This window comes from Brassica napus, chromosome C8, assembly GCF_020379485.1.
Source record: "Brassica napus cultivar Da-Ae chromosome C8, Da-Ae, whole genome shotgun sequence".
Taxonomy (NCBI): Eukaryota; Viridiplantae; Streptophyta; class Magnoliopsida; order Brassicales; family Brassicaceae; genus Brassica; species Brassica napus.
The window spans coordinates 26830496-26852287 of record NC_063451.1 but is presented as its reverse complement, the minus strand read 5'-3'; the positions used below and the strand labels follow the sequence as shown (position 1 = coordinate 26852287).

Genomic DNA, 21792 nt, shown 5'->3' with positions numbered 1-21792 from the left:
CATGTAAACTCGTCAACCATGAAGAATGGATCCATTTTGTTGTTCTTAATCACCTAACTCTCGTTGATGAGTAGTGTTAAGTTGTTATCTTCCATGATAATAATAAGTGGAGTTCCAATTATAAATATATATATAGCCAAAGCATAGAGTAAAATAATTGATCTGAACGCAAACGTTACATGGGTTTTTTTGGGGTCTAAAGCTCACATTAAAATTTAGGTTAATCTTTGCATTTTCTTTGTATGCCTTATCATTAGTACATGTAAAAGTATAAACGCACATGTTTTTCTAAATAAAAAATTTAGAGGATGTTCCCTACTGGGAGGTCCAAACTATTTTAATTTAACTCTTTTTAGAAAAATATATAATTTTCAACGTGAGTTTAACTCATAATCTCTTAGATTCATACTAGATTATTCAAGAGTTTTAGTACGTAGTTAAAACACATGTTCACGCTGTAAACGGATGATCACTTTCGTGAACTTTTGAAGACGATGCATTTGTTTCTTTTTTCTGTCATAGGTACATAACAAAAATATTTGAACATTTTAAGGAAATATTAAATAAATGATAGGAACTTAACAAGAAAAAAAATAAATAGCGAGGGAGAATATTTGGAAAGATGAGCCATATTAACTCCGAAATTCAAATGTATATTGGGAGTGACATAACCCCACCAACATGCCTTGCGTTCTCTCACAAACCTCATAAATACTAAATTGAAAGGTCGTGGGAGTTCCTTTAACTAATCGTTATCTAGTTATGTATCATCCATAGTTCATTTGTTTATAGTTTAGAATCAGATACTCGTATTACAAAATAAATATATACAACAATTTATTACTGTATAAAACACCAGTAAAATACGTGATGAAAACTTCGGATATTAGTTCATGCTTATTTTGTCGGGGCTACAAATGGATTAGTTCAGTTCATGTAATAAGAAACCAATCAATTCTCTTTTTCTCTATGATAAAATAACTAAATGCATATTTAATGGAAAAGAAACATATTATATTGATTTAAATAGAAGAGTTTGAGGTGGTTAGGCCACATATTTAGATGTTATCAGAGACCAATTTGTTAGGCCACTGCGACAACGAATTTCTTGGAAAATTCATCTGAAATTATTTTGATAATTGATATCATCGATTGTAAAATATATATATATATATATATATATATATATATATATTTATACACACTAGTATAAACAATTCAAATTTAACAAGAACACATACTAATACCTATATTCAAAAAAGTATTCTATAGAAACAGTTCAAATTTAATAAACAACCTCCTTTTTGGTATGGGGTTGTTGGTCTAATTTAATGCATAGTCTCTTCTTCTTCAACCATCTTCATATTTATATCATCTTCTTCACTTCGCAGTCCCATAGACTTTGTAAAATAGCCAAACTCTTCTTTTCTCCCTTGATTCTTCTCCTTACTACTTTTGACGTTGCCTAAGAGTTTTGTAAGGATCCAGTGACCTTTCCCGGTAAAGTAAGTTTTTTGTGCCGACAATCATTTCTTATATAATTTGATTTGATGTATAGTTGATGCTACTCTTTTGTTCTCGATTTTCTGGAGCTGACTAGTGATAATCGGGTGAGACTGGTGTTGATGTAAAGGTAACGCGAGATATTAGTGCGGTTCAATCAAATAGTCGTACTCTTAGCTATTAGAGATCGGTTTTGTTCGATTGAGCCGTGCCAATATCACGCATAAAACCAACATGGCAAAGATGGTTATTAACTTATAAAGTATATTGTCAGTCTTCTTTAAGGTATACTGTTAATCTTTTAACAAAATTGTTTTCCATTCTGAATGATATCCAGTTTGATAATTTCTTAATACCTTCTTTTTGTTTTACTTTGAAAGCTTCCAAGGTAGATGATGTTAACAAGTAACACAAACCACAAAATCCAAGTACAAGGGCGAAAACACTTCTATTTTTAGAAAGTATCAAAGGAATTTCAAGCAAAGAATATGTAGTAACATGCTAAGGGAGTAGAAGTTGTAGCTATATCGTAAATGTTGTCGTGATTTACAATAGTGAGAATGTTGCAACAATTCTAAAAAGTTATATGTTTTTAGTTTGTAATTATCTGCACTTGTAGACAGATTTGTCTTGGTTTTATTTATTTAATAAGTGTATGGTTTAACAGCTTTTCCGTTAATCGTACGACAATTAGGAAGTCTGTTTGTGGACTCACTCGAAATAATCAATAGCCTATAGGGTTTAAACATATTAAATTGCATCAAGTCGTTCAACATTTTCTGGAAACATGTTTGTGACAAAATGTAAACATTCTCCGGAAGTATGTTAGGATTATTCATAATTTAGTTGAAAAAGAAACATTTTCTTTACTGTACTGTTTCCAGTCTCCCAGACGATGTCCAACGACTTGATCAACTATGTGAATAATAAAAATCAAACATGACGGTAGACTTCTTTCTCGCAATAAAGATTTAGTGATGCGAGAGTCGTCCTGAAAAGTAAATTTATACCAAATTCAGTACAGTTAAAGTCCAAGAAAATAGGTCATAGAAAAACAAGAAGTGGTTCAATGGAGATTTAATGAGAAGCAGAAAAGGAGGACATGTGGGAATTAAATAAAAAGGCATAACAACAAGGACTCTCTTGTCTGTCATACAGGAGTCATAGGACAAACCAAATGTGACCAAAACATTACTTCATTGTCTCTCATTAAACCACTTCACTAACTATTTTTTGCATACATTTATTGATTTTTGACCCAAAATCCTAGTAGCATTATATACTCCATATGTTCTGAAATGTACTCCATCTGTTCTAAAAAATAAGATGTTTTGGATGGTACATATTTATTAAGAAAATTATTTTTTACCTACAAAATATCATTAAAATTATAAACTAAAAACTACTCAACCAATTACAAAATAGAAATATTAAATTTGATTGGCTACATAATTTTTGATAATCTTAAAATTACCTAGAAAGATGAGAACATCTTATATATTGGAACATAAAAATTATTCAAAACATCTTACATTTCAGAACAGAAGAAGTAAGATGTTTTGGGTAGTACACATTTATTAAGAAAATTACTTTTTACTTAGAAAATATCATTAAAATTATAAACTAAAAACTACTCAACCAATTACAAAATAGAACTATTAAATTTGATTGGCTACACAATTTTTGATAAATTTAAAGGTACCTAAAAAAGATGAGAACATCTTATATATTAGAACATAAAAATTATTCTAAACGTCTTACATTTCAGAACAGAACAGAGAGGGAGTACTAAACTAAAACATCCAAAAAGAAAAATAAAAAAACATATTTTTCTCAAAAATTTGTTTACTCGATTATTAATATATTAAGGTCTATTTTTTCCAGGAAATTGACGTGCATGAAGAAAGAATAAACACAAAAACTGTTATTTTGTAACTATAAAAGACTAACGTTTGGCAAAATACGTTATAAATATCAAAACTGACTATTTTGTTATTAACTTAAATGATAACTGCACATGAATGTCAAGTGTTGGAAAAAGTTGTGCTTACAGCATCTTCGATTTCACTTCATAAAATAGAGTTTGAAATAAAAAAAATGTTCTAAATCTACTCGATTTTCCATTCTATAATGTAATCAGACTTGAGGTTTTTATTTTTGGAAAATATAAATTACAAGTCATTTCAGTTAGAAATAAATACAGAAATATAACAGTGGTATGTATAAATAAACTTTGCTTAGCTTTATTTTTTTCAAAATTACAAAAAGCATAATAATCCATATGATCTTTGAATGCTTTGGGAATGTTACACGGAGAAGAAAGGATCAAACCTTCTATATTCTGTACATACAAATAAAATTGATCTTACAACTTTCCTGTTTTTTTTTTTCTTCTTCACTTGCGTGCAGAGTGATAGAGCTCAATGTACTCAAGTGCAGGACGATTCCATGACCAGTCTTGCTCCATCACCGTCTTACACAGCGAGTTAAACCACTCTCTCCCATCGTACCAAGCCGATATCGCCCTTGAAGAAGAAGAAAAACAAGTTAACCGTAATGCACCAATCAAAGAGAGTGTTAGTTTAGATTTTGGTTGCTTTACCTGTTGAGTGCATAATCCACACCAGGAGCATCAGCCCCATCAAAACTGAAGCCATTGGGCTCTAGAACTTGAGCTTGTGCCCTTTCTTTATCATGGTCCACATCAAAAACAGTGTCATAGAGTCCTATATTAGACAAAGATAGATTATTTTTTTTGTCATAAAGACAAAGATAAATAAAACCATAGTTAACAACCTTAAAGTCAGCTCGGTTTTAAAGGGAATCAGGTAAAGCTTTAGCTAAAAAAAACCGTTACCTCCAGTTTTTCTTACGACAGGAACAGCACCGTATCTCATAGCTATGAGCTGTGTCAGTCCACACGGCTCAAATATTGACGGTACAAGAATAAAGTCAGCCCCAGCATAGATCTAAAGAAGTAAAACACAAAAAGAGTTAGACCAAGCAAAGTAGTGAAACAAAGGTTCTGTAAGTTTTTTTTGTTTACCAAATGGGAAAGAGGTTCATCGTAGGTAAGCACAAGCCGAGCTCGATCACCGTGTGTAGAATGCAACTGATTCGCCAAGTTCACGAAATCATTTTGGATCCTTGGATCAGGAGCTGAGCCTAGCAACACAACCTGCGTTTCAAGAAAACTAGTAAGGACTGTGAAAAAGTTCATGACAAGACAAGCTAGAAATGGACCTGTCCGTTGCGTTCCAAGGTACGCCGAATAGCGTGTTTGATCAAATGTATTCCTTTCTGGTGAGTTAAGCGTGTAATGATTCCCACTAGAGGAAGATCGGCTCTCTTTAGTCCAAGCCTGTTTTGTAATTCTTCCTTGGCTGCTCTTTTGCCTTCTACTACGTTCTCTGAAGTGTAAGGCACCTAAGGAACCAACCACACAAAGTAGTTCAAACATCACAAGATGTAGAAAGGAGAGAGAGGATGCTATGAAGCTTTACCGGAATGAAGTTATCGTTGTATGGATCCCAAATGTCTGGATCGATCCCGTTTACTATTCCGTGGAACTTGTATAGATGCGGAGAGATTACAGAGTTTCCAGCAACTTCCTTGGCATACGTTCGTGAAACCTGATCATGTGTTGTCATTTTCAATCTCTTTGTAAACAGATATGTTTTCAGGACTTTACCGTTGTGGCTTTGTCTGAAAATGTCATGGCTTTACCAATAGCACTTGCTCCAAACTCCAAGTTATGGATTGTGAAGACAACGCGTGTTTTAATCAAACCGTAATGCGTGTAATGATCCTTGAACAGCCATGAAACTGGAGCACTGGACCAGTCGTGACAGTGAAGAATGTCCTGTAGAATGTTGAGACCCACACGTTAGAAACAAAGTATCAAGACTCTCTATATGAACGAGTAGACTTACTGGATGAAAACCTCCTTTGAGAAGGAACTCAAGAGCCGCGTGACAGAAGAAACCAAATCTTCCTGCATCATCTGCACAACCGTAAACACATCCTCGCTGGAACAATCTGCAACAAGAACAACACTTCTTCATGTTATCAATAGAGGATGAATGGGACTGTGGAACTAGCTTTAATGCATAAAGCTTAACCCGTTCTGAGGATCTAAGAAGTAAACCGAAACGCCTTCCACTTTGCCATGCCAAACTTTTATTTCAGTGTCTCCCCAGTGATAGCTTCTGTTGAACTGCAAGTCCTTCACCTATTTTTTTCACACAATGTAAGTACAAAGAGAGATGCATACACACAAAAGGGAAGTATGAGAAGGTATATAGAGTCTTACTAAGTTGTACTTTATGCAATCATACTTTGGGAAGATGATATCTACATTATGGTTTAGTTCTTGAACAGCACGAGATAGACTAGTGACAACATCACCTAAGCCTCCAACCTGCACGCAACAAAACATACATAAATCAATGTTTTTTGTTACTCTATTTTTCACTCTAAAATAGAGTTTAGACTTTAGAGTAAAAATGCTCCAATGGTACTCTATTTTCCGAGTTCATTTATTTTTTGTTCATCCTCTAAAATAGAGTACCACTTGGAGTATAACTCAACTCTATTATGAGTTATTCTACTTTAAAAAGAAAAAAATAGAGTAAAGCATTGGCGGTGGTGTTACGGTTTACCTTTGCAATGGGTGCCATTTCAACAGCAATATGAACAATGTGCAACGGTGGCTCCTTGGCAATACCTCCCACTACAGGTAAGTGGTAATCCAAACCATATCTGTTATCAAACACTCCACCATCCTCTTTCTCGGAGAAAACAAAGTCCATCATGTAAGCATCTAATGGAACCTTAGCTGAAGTCTTCATGTGGGAGCTTCCATCATCTGCTGCTTCCATTTTCTGAGGAGGCAAAGGACCCAACCGATGAGTCCAACGGTTAAAAGAGCCTCTAAACCAAATCTCAGGCTTCCCATTCAAAACCGTGTTCGAAGGGTTGTAGAAAACCGTCACGGATCTTCCCGCTTGAATCTCTAGAGGCTCCGTGTACACCACGTCTTTCTGAGAAAGAAGAAACTTTTTAAGTGTTCTCTCCTTAGTTTCTGCTTTCAAACGAGCTGTTGTCTCCATCTGCCAAAGCAAAAAAAAAATGAAGAAGAAGAAGATAATGTACATATATAGTTAGATGTATGGTTAAACAGGATACTAACCTTGACACGCATAGCTTCCTCTTTTAACCTTCTCTCCTCCTGAAGCTTCCTAAACATCAAGCTCTCTTCCTCTGACCAGTAAAGCTCTTCTGGAGTTCTTAGAGGAACAAGTTCGTGGAAGTCTTGGTGACTATTGTTGTCATATAGAAACGCTTCTTTAGGCGGTCCATCAGCAAAGACCCAGTCAATGACTAGAGCATTGACCGGCACTATCACTACATATCAAAATGAAAAAATAAACAATTTAACAAGATTCAAGAAGATAAAGAAAGCTTCATATATATATACACATACCTTCAGCAAACCACCAGTCTTCGCTCTTTGAATCAGCCTTTAGCTTTTCAATAATAGATAATCCATCAATCCAGTTATTAAACCCTCCATGTATCCATACTTCTTTGGCATAAGCTAAAGGACCAGAGCTTTTATTGTAGTATATCTTCACTTTATCTCCACCTTTGAAATCTTTTGGCTCAATGTACCAAACACTCTCAGATGAGACAACAGCTTTCTGAAGAGCTGGTTGTAGCATCATCTCACGTCTCTTCTGAGTCTCCACTTTAGCTTGCTCTCTATCAGCTTCAATAGCAGCCTTTCTAGCTTCGTTTCTTCTCTTCTCTTCCTCTTGCCGTTTCCTCTCAGCTTCTTCCTTAGCTAGCTTCTCTTGCTCTCTCCATTTCTCTTCAAGAAGAAAATTCTCGAACTCAACTTTATCCATCCCTCCTTTAACATCTACACAGAAGTCTTTTGAGTCGTTGTTGTCGTAAACGCTTTGTCCGTTGAAGAACACGAAGTCCATCTTATAAGCTTCTTTGGGGATGTGGAGGAGACATGACAGCCAGTCTCCATGGAGCTCCTTTGTCTTTTCCAATCTCCTCGTGAAAGACTTCCATCTCCAGTCGTTAAACGCCCCCATGATCAGAACATCTGGTTCGCTGCTCAGAGTTGAGAGAGTCTTGTTGAGAAACACTTTTATGTCTTCGTCAGGTTTGGCCACAAGAGGATACACAAACATTCTATCGCCTCTTGCCAAAGCTTCCTCCGCAAGTGATTCTATTTCCTTCTTACGGAGACTCTCTCTTTCAGCTTTCAACTTTTGTTCAACCAAAGCCTCATCTTCTAACACAATGCTCTCACCAATAACAGGAGAACCTTGTTTTTGTACATTAGCTTTGGCTTCAGGCAGCTTACTGACACCTAAACCATCATTAGTTACTGTGGAAGTTGCATTGCTATCTTTTTCATCGTTCTTCTTCTGAGTTCTTTTCTGAGCACTTCCTACTGTTGTTCTTCTCCCAAACCCTCTGGGAGCTGAGCTTTTGGGCCCTGAAGCTGACATTCTTCCTTGCTTCTTCCTTGAGAAATCTTTGTAAACCAAAAAAAAAAGAAAAGAAGACTGAATCAGGAATCAACAATGAGAAGTTACAATAAAAGTCTGTGAACCGATTCTTGGATGTTAAACCTGCAGTTGCTGTGATCTGATGTAGAAACCCATTTGAGTTGTATTGGCTTTCCAACGAAGCAAGCTGATAACCAAACATGTCTGATGGTTACAAGCAGAAAAAAATGGATAATCAAAACTATAAAAAGATGTCACATTTTTATTCCTTGAATCTTCAGCTCTAACTTAAAGCTTAATAATAATCAACAAAATCTTCTCTCCCTTCAACTTTGTTTTTTCAGATGTTAAGATTCTAAATGCAGTGAGGATTTGATGTTTTCCACAGAAATTAACTCACTTTCTATAATCTGTCAATTCGAAATGGGGCTTAAAAGTTGAGATTCATTCCCAATCCAGAGACCCTACCAGAGTTGAATCTTCAAAAAGATACTAACTTTCTATCAAATTTCAATCCCAACTAATCATTTCCTAATCGAAAAGAGCAAAAAGTAGAACACTTTGCACTTCAATTCCCCAAAAAAGTAGAATCCAGAGAGCATCGAACTGTGGTAGAAATGTAAAGGAGACTTACACTAGAAATGGGGCGAGGAAGAAAACCAATAAAAGTATTGATTTTGAGCCGACCCTTTTGCTGGAAACCCGGTCCGAGACTCGTAGGTGTCTGAATCTGCCAACACACTTCCATGGCTGCCCAAAGAAGAGACGAGAGAGAGGGAAAGAGAAAGGAAGAAACTGTTTGTTGAGAAGAGAGAGAATGTTTGTTGTTGAAGCATCCCCTCCACTGCCTCTCACCAAGCCGTTTCTCAATCACTGAAACTAATCTCTATATTTCTTATTTTAATATTATTATAATGCTGAACACCACTTTACTTCATGTAATGAAAAATGTTTAAACCTTATCATGTGCTTAGTAAAATGTGATTCGTTCTTCTTAGCTCGTGACAAAGATATCGCTTGGCCGGTGCATAAGCGTCACGTGTTTAACCAATATCTGATTTCACAAGTCCACCACGTCAAGCCTAACCGGATCCTCTTTTCCAAACACTGACCGTTGATTAGAATCGTCAAAGGGTCCACGTGTACGTACAAGATAGGAAGTTTTACTCCACTCACTCTCAAGAGAAGACTCTCCGAATGATTCAGTGGGTTTAATATCTTGGTGAAAGCTGTTTTAGAACGTTGGTTAAACATTAATTATCATCATCGGACACAAACTTAAATTTCTCAGAATCAATATCATTAGCTGCATATTCCAAAGATCTTGCCGTCTTAAGCAAACGCTCAACCTCATCACTTCAACTCCTCCTAACTATTTTTTTTTTCCTGAGAGTATATATATGCTAACTTAAATTCTTTAGGTACCCAAAATTTATTTGAATCATATCAATATAAGATGAACACATATCATATTTGACAATTTGAACTCATTGGCACTGAATATAAGTTCATAACTGGTGGATCTATAATGTTTTCATTGAAATCAAATTTTTGTAATGGTTCATTAAAAACTTAGATTCTTTATGATATGTTGTACAATGACAAGCCACTTGATTTTTTGTAAAGCGTTTTCTAATAGCAATTTGAGAAAAAGAGTATGAGTGTAGTTTTAGCTAATCTATTGGAATTTAGAAAATAGATGGATAATGATTGACCCTAAGCCAAGCCTTCTCACGGTTTTAACATCCCCTATATATTATTTGAGAAGCATTGCAACATTTTTTTGTAGCCACGTGTCATCACTATAATGATTCTTAGAATCATTAGAGAAATAGGTTGGTCCATCTAAATATATAATAAGCTTTTTATTAAACCACAATAAATACAATATTAATGTGCTTCATTATTTCCTTAAATAAGATTACGGAATTGCCTAATGTGGCTAAAGTATATATGACAATTAACGATTTTGAATAATAAAGATTTGATAAAAATAAGTGTGTATTATAATTATATTTGTTTAATTTTAAGCTATTAAAATAATTATACAATCATAGTAACCATATAATAAAAATTTTAAAAATTATTTATATATTATATTTTGAATTTTTAAAAACGAGTATAAATTACTAAAACTGTTAAAAATTTCACATTCAAATTTTGTGATCTACGATTTAAAACTTTTGTTATGACATGATACAAATAATTAAAAAATATATAAGCTGAAAGTCTCATTTAATAAGTATCAAAAATAAAAGATATATAAATCTATGTATCATTTTTAATTAAACTATATGCCATATAAAAATACATAAATATCTTAATTTTTAAATTTACTTTGAACATTTTTTGATAAAAATTTTGAAAAAATATTGACGACTTAATTTTTTAAAATGTTATAAATTACGTAAACAATTAATCCCATAGTGAAAATTTTGTTATCACTAATTTAGATTTTTTTCTATAGCAGATACAAATGATAAAAAACAAATATGAGCAAAAAACATCATCCAATAAATATTAATATTAAAATATACCATATGTATGTTACTATCATTTAAATTTAATTATACATCATATCAAATAGAAAAAATATTTTTTCGATTTATAAAATTTATTTATATGTCCGCACTAATTTAATTATATAAGTAGTAGATAATGACTTTTTAATTATTCAATATATATTTATTATTTCATAATATGTTATAAACATATAATATATAAAATAATTTATATATATAATGTTCATTCCGCGCAAGGCGCGGGTCTTAACCTAGTCTACATTATTCATTTAAGACCCTTCGCCGAGCAACTATGAGAGTATACAAAAAGCAGGGGTGGACGTTCGGGTATCCGTTCGGATTCGGATTGGATATTTCGGATTTTCAGGTATTTCGGTATAGAGATGTAGAACCCGTTCGGCTATTTCTGTATTTCGGGTTGGGTTCAGATATTTTTAATTCGGATTCAGTTATTTCGGATCGGGTTCATATATTTAGATTTTAAAAAAGAAAATTTAAAATTTTCATTTCTCAAATTTCTTGTATTTAAAAATGTAACTTTCACTTAACTATTTTTTTTATTTTTAATAGATTGAAGGGTTAATAGATTTGGACATAACATTTTGAAATTAAAAAGACATTAATTTGGTTATTGTTTTTAAATTTTGGATGTAACTTTTTGTTATTTCTTGAAATAAAAAGTTTGACATGCATTTTAAGTGAGTAGCAAATTATTTTCTCCGTAATTGTATGTATATCATATGAACTTAAAGTATGTGTAGTATTAATATTATTTTTTTTATATAAAATGAAAGATGTAAACTAGAAATATAAGGCTAATTATACATATGTTCGGTTATCTTCGAATATACATTCGGGTTCGGATATCTAATCTCTCCTAATTCAATATCCGTTCGGATATTTTGCTACTTCGGTTCAGATTTCGATTCGGATTTTTCGGATCGGGTTCGGATGCAACTTCGGAAGTACCCACTCGTAACAAAAAGTATAGAGTATGGGAGGGATAAACGGTGGGCTCTAGGGTCGGTAGAAGCCCAAAATACGAAGCCCAAAGTCTGTCATCACCAACGGTCATCAACCTCAATCTCCTCGTCTGTAAACGACAAGAAAGCCGTATCAGGCTGCAAAAAGCAAAGAGAGGAGCTGTCTAATAGTACTGCATAACAAATACATGATTCGCTTTTATCATTGAGGGTCACCTTAGATGATTAACAGTTAACACGTGTAAGGGGATCCTCCTCACTTGTTGCACTAGGATCCAGAAAGTTCTTCTGTGTATAAATTGACTACGTAGCTAAATTTGGGGAGTCCACATTGTATAATCTCAGTTAATTAGAAATAAAAACGAGAGTTGAGTCGAGTCAAGGGAACAACATACCTCTACTGCATTTGACAGGTGAATGCAAACAAAGTATCACACTGAACATGAAGATTTAGTGATTTTTTTATATATTTTAAAATCGATTCTTATATATATATATATATGTTGATTGTTGATTGTTGATTGTTGGATGTTCATGGTTAAGATATGTCTGCTTGTTTGATTTTCCTGCTTCTACAGGAGAAATGGAAGACGGTGGTGGTGATGGTTCTAGTGGTATCGGCACCGGCACGGTGGGAAGAAAACACAACAAAGGAAAAGGTGTACAAAACCAAACTAGACTGGAGGCGGATATTCGACGGGAACAAGCAAGGAAAGCACTTCAAGACGGAGACCCAGCAGAAGAATTTCCATTTCCTCAAGTAATGTTTATTTTCTGATTTTTTTTGTCCATTTCCTTTCGATACGTTTGTTTATTCAGTCTTATTTTAGGGGGGGACATATAGATTCTTGTTTATAAAAATATGTCTATGCTTACTAGTAAGATTGAGTTCTGACTTACTATTGTGTCTTTAACTTGTTTTGTAGATGTACACGATCAAGGCGAGAATTGTTGAAAAACCCAAGGCCACACTCCTCAGGATATCCTAACACTACTGCCGACTCAAGGTCCTATCGGGATTAGTATTGATATGGATGAGAAGTTCAGCCTACTTGAGGACAACGTACGTAAGTAGGGATTTGTGTTTTATACTACTATGTAAACATAATAATTGATAGTTCTAACATTAATTTGATTTTGGGGTTTTTTTTTGTAGAATAGGGAATCCACATCGTGCAAGAACCAAAAGAAGGGATGAAAAGGCACGCTTTGATCATCGTTGGTCATGGGAGGACAAAGAATAACCAGCTGTTTTTCATTGTTCAAAACACGTGGGGTACTAGCTGGTGTAACAATGGATATGCAAGGGTCATCATCGAAAAGACATGCCCTATCTTTTACGTTGAAGCTTTGCTAGCGTAGTTCTGATTGTGATCGTTTCTTTCGTTATCTTGGTGAAGATGATAATACTTATGACATTGCGGTAGGTTTCTTTTCATGGATATTTGATCTTAGTCAAACATGAGTACAATTGTCCACCTTTGTGGCCACGTAATAAGTTATCAACTTTTAAATAATTCACTGGAAATAGCGGACCGACCCAAAATATATTTAATAGTTGCTTATATTTTTTCTTGCATTTACCAAGTAGACTTTTTGTCGTTTGTTGTTGATATGTGTCATATTTCTATTAATACATAGAGCAAAAACACTCTCAACTAAATAAAGAGTTACACGAGGAGGAAATTGAAATTTAGAGAACTAGCAGTAGTGTTTGTACGTATCTGCCATTTCAAGTCAGCAGTGAGGAAGAAATTTCAAATCTCTCCTTGCTAGTTGGATAATCTAAAATTCTGTGGTTTTCTTAACCGTTATTGCTTTATCTTGTTTTTACTTTCTTTTTGCCTTGCTAGAGCAACTTTAGATTTAACTTACTGTAAATCTGAACATCATATGATATTACCATTTTTAGCCAAAAAGAAATAAAATTATTATTTGGACTTAGTTTTGAATATAAGTTTTAAGGCCCAGAATCAGTATCGAGTATTTAGGCCTCTGTTTCGAACTATGCTAGGCGCTAGTCGGACGGCAATTCCAGGCCTATCGCATAACGAGAAAATCAAAGAGTACGCGGGGATTAATCGGAACCTAATTTTAAAGCTTATATATATATATATATATATATATATATATATATTAGATATTTTAAGTATAACCATCAGATCCTTGATAGCCAGTGGTTAGTGGTCTTTATTTATAGTTAATGCATCCGGGTTCAAACCAGGGAGTTCGTTTTTTAATTGGTTTTTATTTTTAAAGCATTAATGAAGGTAGAATAGTCATTTCATATTCATCTTCTTCCTCATGTGTCTGCGGCCCTAACCCTAATAATGGCGGCCGTTTCATTTTTTATGTTATTTTCATTGTTTTCTTCTATTTTCTTTTGTATTTATAGGTAAAATAGACAGATCTACTTCGATTTTTAAGTCTAAATGAACAAAATCTGGAGTTTTTTTTTAAATCCCGATTTTTTGTCCGATAAAGAGCAAATCGCGGTAGACAGAGGCCGACGAGCGAATTTCCGGCGACTATGCGGTCCTGAGCGCCGCGTTTTTGAACAGAGATTTAGGCTAGAAGTCTGAATATATGTAATTAGGTCAAATAATTAATTTTATTGATTAACTAGATTTTGATCCGCCTTTTCAAAGGGTAGATATATCCGTTGTTTTATATTTTTTAGAAATTTAATATTTTTATTTATGTTTTTCTTTGTAATCAAATTTTTTTTCCTAAAATATATATATTTTTAATTATTAGTAAGAAGTTTTGATAATTATATTGAATTTGTGATGTTGCGTAACTATACACTTGTGTTATAGTCTTTCACATATTAATTTTATACTTTATTCTTAAACAGTTATTAAATATATTTTAAAAATAACAAAATATAGTTACAAATCATTAATATCGTACGAATTTTTAGTTGGTTATAGAAACCAATACGGTTTATGAACATTTAATGAACAAACTTGTTGTATTAAGTCGTATAAGTTATTTCTTTGTAATCAATAAACAAAAGAAATAAGTTATATCCCCTATATATTAATTGAGAAGCATTTGAAAAATTAGAACTTTAATTTTGTATTAATTAAAAAAAACCTCAAATCCTAGGTGGCACTCTAAATGTCTTCTAAATTTCATTTCAAAGAATTCTAAAGCATCTAATATAAAGTATAGTTTAATCTAATGGTGTCACATTATTCCATAATTATATAACACTAGAGAACATTATATTAACCTAAAATATATGAAGTGTGTATTCTTTCCTTAAATAAAAGCTACGGAATTACCTAATATGATTTACATATATACGAGAATTAATGATTATGAATAATAAAGATTTGATAACAATTTTTGCATCCTTCTTCATTTTTGTTTAAATTTATATTATTAAAAAAACTTAAACAATCACATTAACCATATAATAAAAAAATTAGATTTTTTCTTATATGTTATATTTTGAATTTTTTAAAATGACTTTAAATTACAAAAATGAAGAAACCTTTATATGTTATATATTTTTTTTAAACGACTTTAAAATACAAAATGAGGACACCATATATGTTATATTTTTCTTATATGTTAGAATTTTCTTATATGTTATATTTTGATTTTTTTTAAAAAGACTTTAAACTACAAAAATGTAAGTTTTCCTTAAGTATACGACTAAAAACATTAAAATGACATGTATCAATTCAATGGTTGATTTGAAAGCTTTCAAAACCATATGGAAGATAAAAGTCAAAATAATTCAACTGTGAAAACAATACTGTTCACTTTGTTCAAGAATGTGTTCGCTGGAAAAAATAAGGCTTTTATGTCATATTTTGTTTAATGTCCTAGAGAACATTATATTAACCTAAAATATAAGAAGTGTGTATTCTTTCCTTAAATAAAAACTACAGAATTACCTAATATAATTTACATATATATGATAATTAATGATTATGAATAATAAAGATTTGATAACAATTTTTGCATTCTTCTTCATTTTTGTTTAATTTTATATTATTAAAAAAATAAACAATCACATTAACCATATAATAAAAAATTAGATTTTTTCTTATATGTTATATTTTGAATTTTTTAAAATGACCTTAAATTACAAAAATGAGGAAACCTTATATGTTATTTTTTTTAAAAAAACGACTTTAAAATACAAAAATGAGGACACCTTATATGTTAGATTTTTTCTTATATGTTATATTTTGAATTTTTTAAAACAACTTTAAATTACAAAAATGTAAGTTTTCTTTAAGTATACGACTAAAAACATTAAAATGACATGTATCATTTCGATGGTTGATTTGAAAGCTTTCAAAACCATATGTAAGTTAAAAGTCAAAATAATTCAACTGTGAAAACAATACTATTCACTTTATCAAAATTGTGTTCGAGGAAAAAAAATAAGGTTTTTATGTCATAATTTGTTTAATGTCCACTAGAGAACATTATATTAACCTAAAATATAAGAAGTGTGTATTCGTTCCCTAAATAAAAGCTACGAAATTACATAATATGATTTACATATATATGGCAATTAATGATTATGAATAATAAAGATTTGATAACAATTTTTGCATCCTCCTTCATTTTGTTTAATTTTATATTATTAAAAAAAATAAACAATAACATTAACCATATAATAAAAAATTAGATTTTTTCTTATATGTAATATTTTGAATTTTTTAAAATGACTTTAAATTACAAAAATGAGGAAACCTTATATGTTATTTTTTTTAAAAAAACGACTTTAAAATACAAAAATGAGGACACCTTATATGTTAGATTTTTCTTATATGTTAGATTTTTTCTTAGATGTTATATTTTGAATTTTTTAAAACGACTTTAAATTACAAAAATGTAAGTTTTCCTTAAGTATACGACTAAAAACATTAAAATGACATGTATCAATTCGATGGTTGATTTGAAAGCTTTCACAACCATATGGAAGATAAAATTCAAAATAATTCAACTGTGAAAACAATACTGTTCACTTTTTTCAAGAATGTGTTCGATGGAAAAAATAAGGTTTTTATGTTATAATTTGTTTAATGTCCAATCCGATCAACCCATGATGTATTAATTATAGTTTTGTTCCATTATTTTTAATAAAAATTGATCCGATCCATCGGAAAAAAATTATATAATAACAAAAAAAATATTTTATATATATAAATAAAATGATCATATATATAAAAAAAACTATCGATAATATATATATAAATAAACTCACCCTGCGCAAGGCGCATGTCTTATCCTAGTAAGTTATTAAAGTGGTGGTTACAAAATAATCTAGTGGATTCGGATCATTATGGAATTAAAGTGGTGGTTACAAAATATATATATTTTGATGTAGAAAATATATGTTATATTTTTTTAAGTAAGTAACGTCCACCCCTATTTTCTATATAAGATATTGTATAGATTTACACACATTTATCTGAACCAAAGAACCAAAGTCAAATGTGAACGTAATTCATAAATAACTAACTGAATCATATCAATACAATACTAAAAGCAAGATATCCTCATCGTTGAGGGTGTCCACGTCAGAAAAAAAAATTGACCAATGAGAGACTTTTAAATTGGCAAGTCATTAAAGAAAAAACACATCACCAAATCACTCTTTTCAAAAAAACCTTTTCAACACCACGCCGATTCCAATATCTCCTTGGTCTTCTCCCGAATCGTCTACCTCTGCAAAAAACAACTTTTCTCAATTTTTTTCAGCTTTCCTCCTTCTCTCCTTACTCACTATATAAGACGGTGGTTGATTCACGAAAAATTCCTCTCACTAAAACCACCATATCTCTTCATCGCCTCCGGAGAAAACGAGTAGTTAGTAACGGCGTTCGGTTTTGGATCCATCACTTTACCTCTGTATACAGTTTACTGTAAAAATAAATTACTTCATATTTGGTGAGTCACTGAACGCCTTACTCCTGGTACATACAAAACATTACTTAACCTTTGTACATTTTTCTTTGAAAAGTGTTCTTGGGAGTTGTCTGTGATTTCTTTTTCTTTTATATTTTTATCATATTGTGAGGGAGATGGAGGACTTCGAGTTCCATCACTGGTGGAGCTTACGGTTAAAGTTTGGTTCATGATTTCACTTCCTCTGTTTCAGATCTTTGGTTTCGTACCTGGTGAAAGCTCTTGATCTGGTGTTTAATTAGGTTGTTGGAGGTTTAAAAGGAGGAGATGACGCTTTACAGGAGAGGATTTGTCATCTATTTTTTCAGGTTTTGTAATTCTCAATCTCTGTTTTGATGATAAAACAATCCATAACCGAATTTGAGCAGTTCAGTTTGTTTGCTTTGTTTCTTTTACAAAAGTTGTGATCTTATAGCTTTAAAGTTTTGGGTCTCTAATTTAAAAACTATTGACCTCTAAACTCATCAGAATCATACCGACTGTGTCTTTTTCCTTCCTCTTACGCTTACATTTTCTATTGGTATGTGTTTCAAGGACCAACGGAAAATGGGCAAATTGATGTTCACTTTCAGGATCTGCATAGCGCAAGAACAACGTTCGAGCAGGCCCTGATTCATTTGGTCATCACTTTTTCTTCTTATGCTATGAGAATTTCCAAGATATTTCCTTTGCTTCAATCTGCGAGTCAACACCATCACATGTAGCGTAACATGAGTTATCCTTGGTATCATCCCGTTATCTATATCCTGAATAGAAACTAAATGGTTAGTTGGTTTAGCACCTAAATCTAAAACTGTTATTTTGTTTGTTTGTTTGTTTAGCCATACGCTTTCTCTTTGTGTGTTTGGTATAATCAGAGGATCATGGTGTGTATTGCCTCTCTCTCTCTCAAATACTTGAAACATAAATCTTTAGCTCATTCAAGTCGAAGGCTTTATCTAGAGTTCCCTAAATGAGCTCTTGCTACAATATATGTACAGTATGCTCTTCACACTTGCTTATCTCTCATAAAATCTTATGCAACTTCTCTTCGCTTATGAAGTTTGTAATGTTTTGTTTTCTTACAGGTTATATCGTTTTTGTTAACGGCTTATGTTCAAACATCCATGCGGCAGATTTTCCTCTTCCATGTTGTTCTCATAAGAAAGGTAACCCTTACTGTCTCCTAGCCATAAAGCTAGCAGAATTACTCTGCTTTAGATTTCGTTTAACAAGTAGTGCTCAAATACTAGAAGGGGATGAGAAAATATGACTATATATATTAGAAATGAGGGAGGAGAATCAGTTTACAGTAATGGACCCTTTTGATGAGTTGGATTTGTCTTCAGATGAAATCTTCGATTTCTATTCGCCTGAAAGCCCAAAACAAACGTTGATCTCGAAGTTTATGTGCAGCAGATGAGGTGAATACATAAACTCTTTATATGTGTATACATCTTTTCTACTCAAAGATAATATTTTGTTGTTGACAGAATCAGCATATCCATAAAGATAGAAGGAGATGGGCGTTCAACTTCTTCCACGCTGATCAACAAGAAACCAGGTTTCTATGGAAGCATAAACCCACGGAAGCTTATCACTTTAAGCTGATATGGATGAATGCAGACCTCTGTGTAAGAGGACATATCATTTGATGTGTTGTGTTATCAGATCAGGAGTACACTCATTACAGTCACTCAACTTCTCTTTGTTGAGCGTTCTAGAATTGTTTTGGGCCCTATGCTAACTTTTATTGGCTGTAGTGGTTGAAGATTTAGAGGATGGGGATCGTACTTCTCAGGTAGGATCCTTACACTACAACACAAATAGCTCTAAATTTTTTTTACTTTATAATATGTTTTTACGTCTGTATGTGAAAAGAACTAACTGTCCAACTCATTTTTGCTTATTCATATTTGTAGCCAAAGGACAAAGTTGTGACATGGAACCTGCCATTTCGAAGTGATACCTCATATTTGGTCCAGTCTACAACATAAGCTTACGTGGAAGATTTCAACATTCAAATATTGAGCTGTGTTAGTGATTCTGATTAGATGTAGAAAAACATTGTAGAGAAGTATGGAGTTAGGTACTCGAGGCTGAGATACTTACATGATGCAAAAGATGTTATCATAAGCCATGGGGCGGATCTCATCTCAGGTATTATTCCATGATCTCCACTAAACGAAATCTGATGCGTAACGGAAGGAATCAGAGGACAACAAGGCCAGTGGTGGATCTGATGAGAGATTTTTCGTATAGCCATATACAGAGCGGGTGGGATATGAACCAGTAGCTGTAATGTTTTGCATTATCCTTGCATTATCAGTAAATGACGATTAGAAGTTACAGCTACTTGCCTTTTTCTTCTACAGTTAAGTTTATAGTTGTTTTAACGTACAAGATAAATTGGAAGAGTAGACGTGGCCGTTGATAATTCTGTAGTAGAGTCTTAGGTGTATCTCTTTAGTCTGAGGGTTAGATTCAGTAGCAGCTATGTGCCATCTTTTGGTTGTATCTGGTGAAGCTGAAGTTCTTGGTGGGAATATGAAAAAGCAGATAATGGATGAGTCTGAGAATTTGAGTTTGAACTGACTGGTGCCGCCTCATCCTCCACCGCTTCCAGCATCTCCAGGATATGAATCAAGAGAGGTTGAGGGAGACAGCATAACCTAAAAACAGATCAACAAGTTCCCTCATCCTCTTTGCTGCTATTGAGGCTGCAGCTCAGAGGCCTAATCTCCTTCTTGGTTTTGACAATTCTTGTGAAGGTTTTATATCACTGAGGAGGAAAATCAATATTTTCTCGAGTTTTTATAATCTTCTGCTATAGATTGGATAGAACCTCTTTAGATCAAACTAATTATGAAGGTCGATATCAATATCTATTGGTGTCTATTGGAGATTCAAATTTTTATGTACGGTTACAATAATATGAGTCTAACTTTAAAGTCTATGATACTTTGTTTTCGCAAAAAACTAACAATTAACTGATTAGACGAAGCTAATATACTCTTTGAAAGTCTACGAGAACATTGAGAAATATGCAAAAGCATAGATTTTTGTTTCGGTGACAAAGTTAAGATATGAACTAAATTTGGTCGTCCTGAACTGAGCACAAAATATTTTCACGTACGCGTTCGAGTTAAGGAAGAGTAAGTTTAGTATATTATTTTAGTTCCTATTTAAATTTTACAATTTTGACAAAACAACTCAAGGATATAGTTCTCTAAAATCCTTAAAAGAATATTATTTAAAGATGCAATAATTAAACATATCAATTCAGTAACTTTTACTAGCTTTATATATATATATTACATATACGTAAATATATATAATATAACGGCATAAGTTTGCTTTCCGCGATTCATTTGAAGACTTTTTAAGTTATCGACCCAAGAAAATTTTAATTAAATCAATCAAATTGTTAGAAAATAACATGTCTTCTATATTAGAGCTGGGTATAAAATCTGGACCCAAATCCACGATTCAAAATACTAGAACTTAAATCTGATTAGATCTATAAAAATACTGCAACAAATATTAAATTGAAAGAGATTAAATAACTGAACCCGATTAGATAATACACAATATTCAAAATTAATCCATAACATATCCAAAATTATTTAAAATGCCACCCTTGAATATATTTATTTCCTCAATTTCAGATATTATGTGTCTTTTGTTGATATATTAAGTGTTTTGATAATTTGAAAATAAAATTATTTTTGGATATTTGTGTTAGTTCGAGCACAAATATGTTAGTCCAATACATATATAAGCTGATGGAAAAACAAGATATCGATATTATATATATTTTGAATATTTAATACACAGTTTGGGTATATCCAATAATATATGAATGTGAATTTAACCCAATCTCAATAGGAAAAATACATGAACGGATTATAGATCATTAAAAATAGAAAAACCCAAATATTCAAATATTAATGAACGGGTATACGAACACCACAGCGACCCTTATATATAATAAAATATTTAAAAATACCAATAAATACAACAAATTAATATTATAATGTTATTTTAAATTTTATTATTTAAAAACTGTATTTTCATTAAAAAATATTTTGTGGAAATTCACTTGACATATATATATATATCAACTCTTTGAAAGAAATAGAAAAATTAACAAAACAAAACTAAGAAAAAATAAAATATGATATTAAATATCACTTGAAAGCTTCTTAGATAATATCAATAAAATATTTAAACGGTAATAAAATAAGTCCAATTAATATCATATTTTTCGTATTGATAAGTCAAATTAAAAACAAGTTTGATTAAAAAGTAAGTAATTTTCATTTTTTTATTAAT

The 21792-nt window shown here is 32.1% G+C and overlaps 1 protein-coding gene, 2 long non-coding RNA genes and 1 pseudogene across 3 annotated transcripts; 3 read left to right on the top strand and 1 right to left on the bottom strand.

Annotated features, from left to right (window-relative positions):
* The first annotated feature begins 147 nt into the window (after positions 1-147).
* On the top strand, positions 148-2172 carry LOC111206228. The gene is made up of 2 exons (XR_002658380.2): positions 148-1788; positions 1884-2172. It is a non-coding gene; the product is annotated as an uncharacterized LOC111206228 (long non-coding RNA).
* A 1550-nt stretch (positions 2173-3722) lies between these two features.
* LOC106414998 (starch synthase 3, chloroplastic/amyloplastic) lies at positions 3723-8994 on the bottom strand. Its single transcript, XM_013855588.3, has 15 exons — positions 8668-8994; positions 8157-8220; positions 6989-8059; positions 6695-6909; positions 6165-6614; positions 5816-5923; positions 5625-5734; positions 5436-5541; positions 5195-5365; positions 5007-5135; positions 4747-4929; positions 4550-4681; positions 4361-4472; positions 4106-4229; positions 3723-4028 (listed from the first exon to the last, which is right to left on the bottom strand). Exons 1-15 carry the CDS (start codon positions 8779-8781, stop codon positions 3899-3901), a joined length of 3219 nt encoding a protein of 1072 aa, XP_013711042.1. The 5' UTR covers positions 8782-8994; the 3' UTR covers positions 3723-3898.
* Positions 8995-11419: 2425 nt separating this feature from the next.
* Positions 11420-13332, top strand: LOC106412996 (annotated as a pseudogene).
* A 3418-nt stretch (positions 13333-16750) lies between these two features.
* Positions 16751-20413, top strand: LOC125591700. Its single transcript, XR_007327800.1, has 7 exons — positions 16751-17786; positions 18013-18202; positions 18300-18457; positions 18546-18626; positions 18807-18881; positions 18951-19258; positions 19380-20413. It is a non-coding gene; the product is annotated as an uncharacterized LOC125591700 (long non-coding RNA).
* Positions 20414-21792: the final 1379 nt, after the last annotated feature.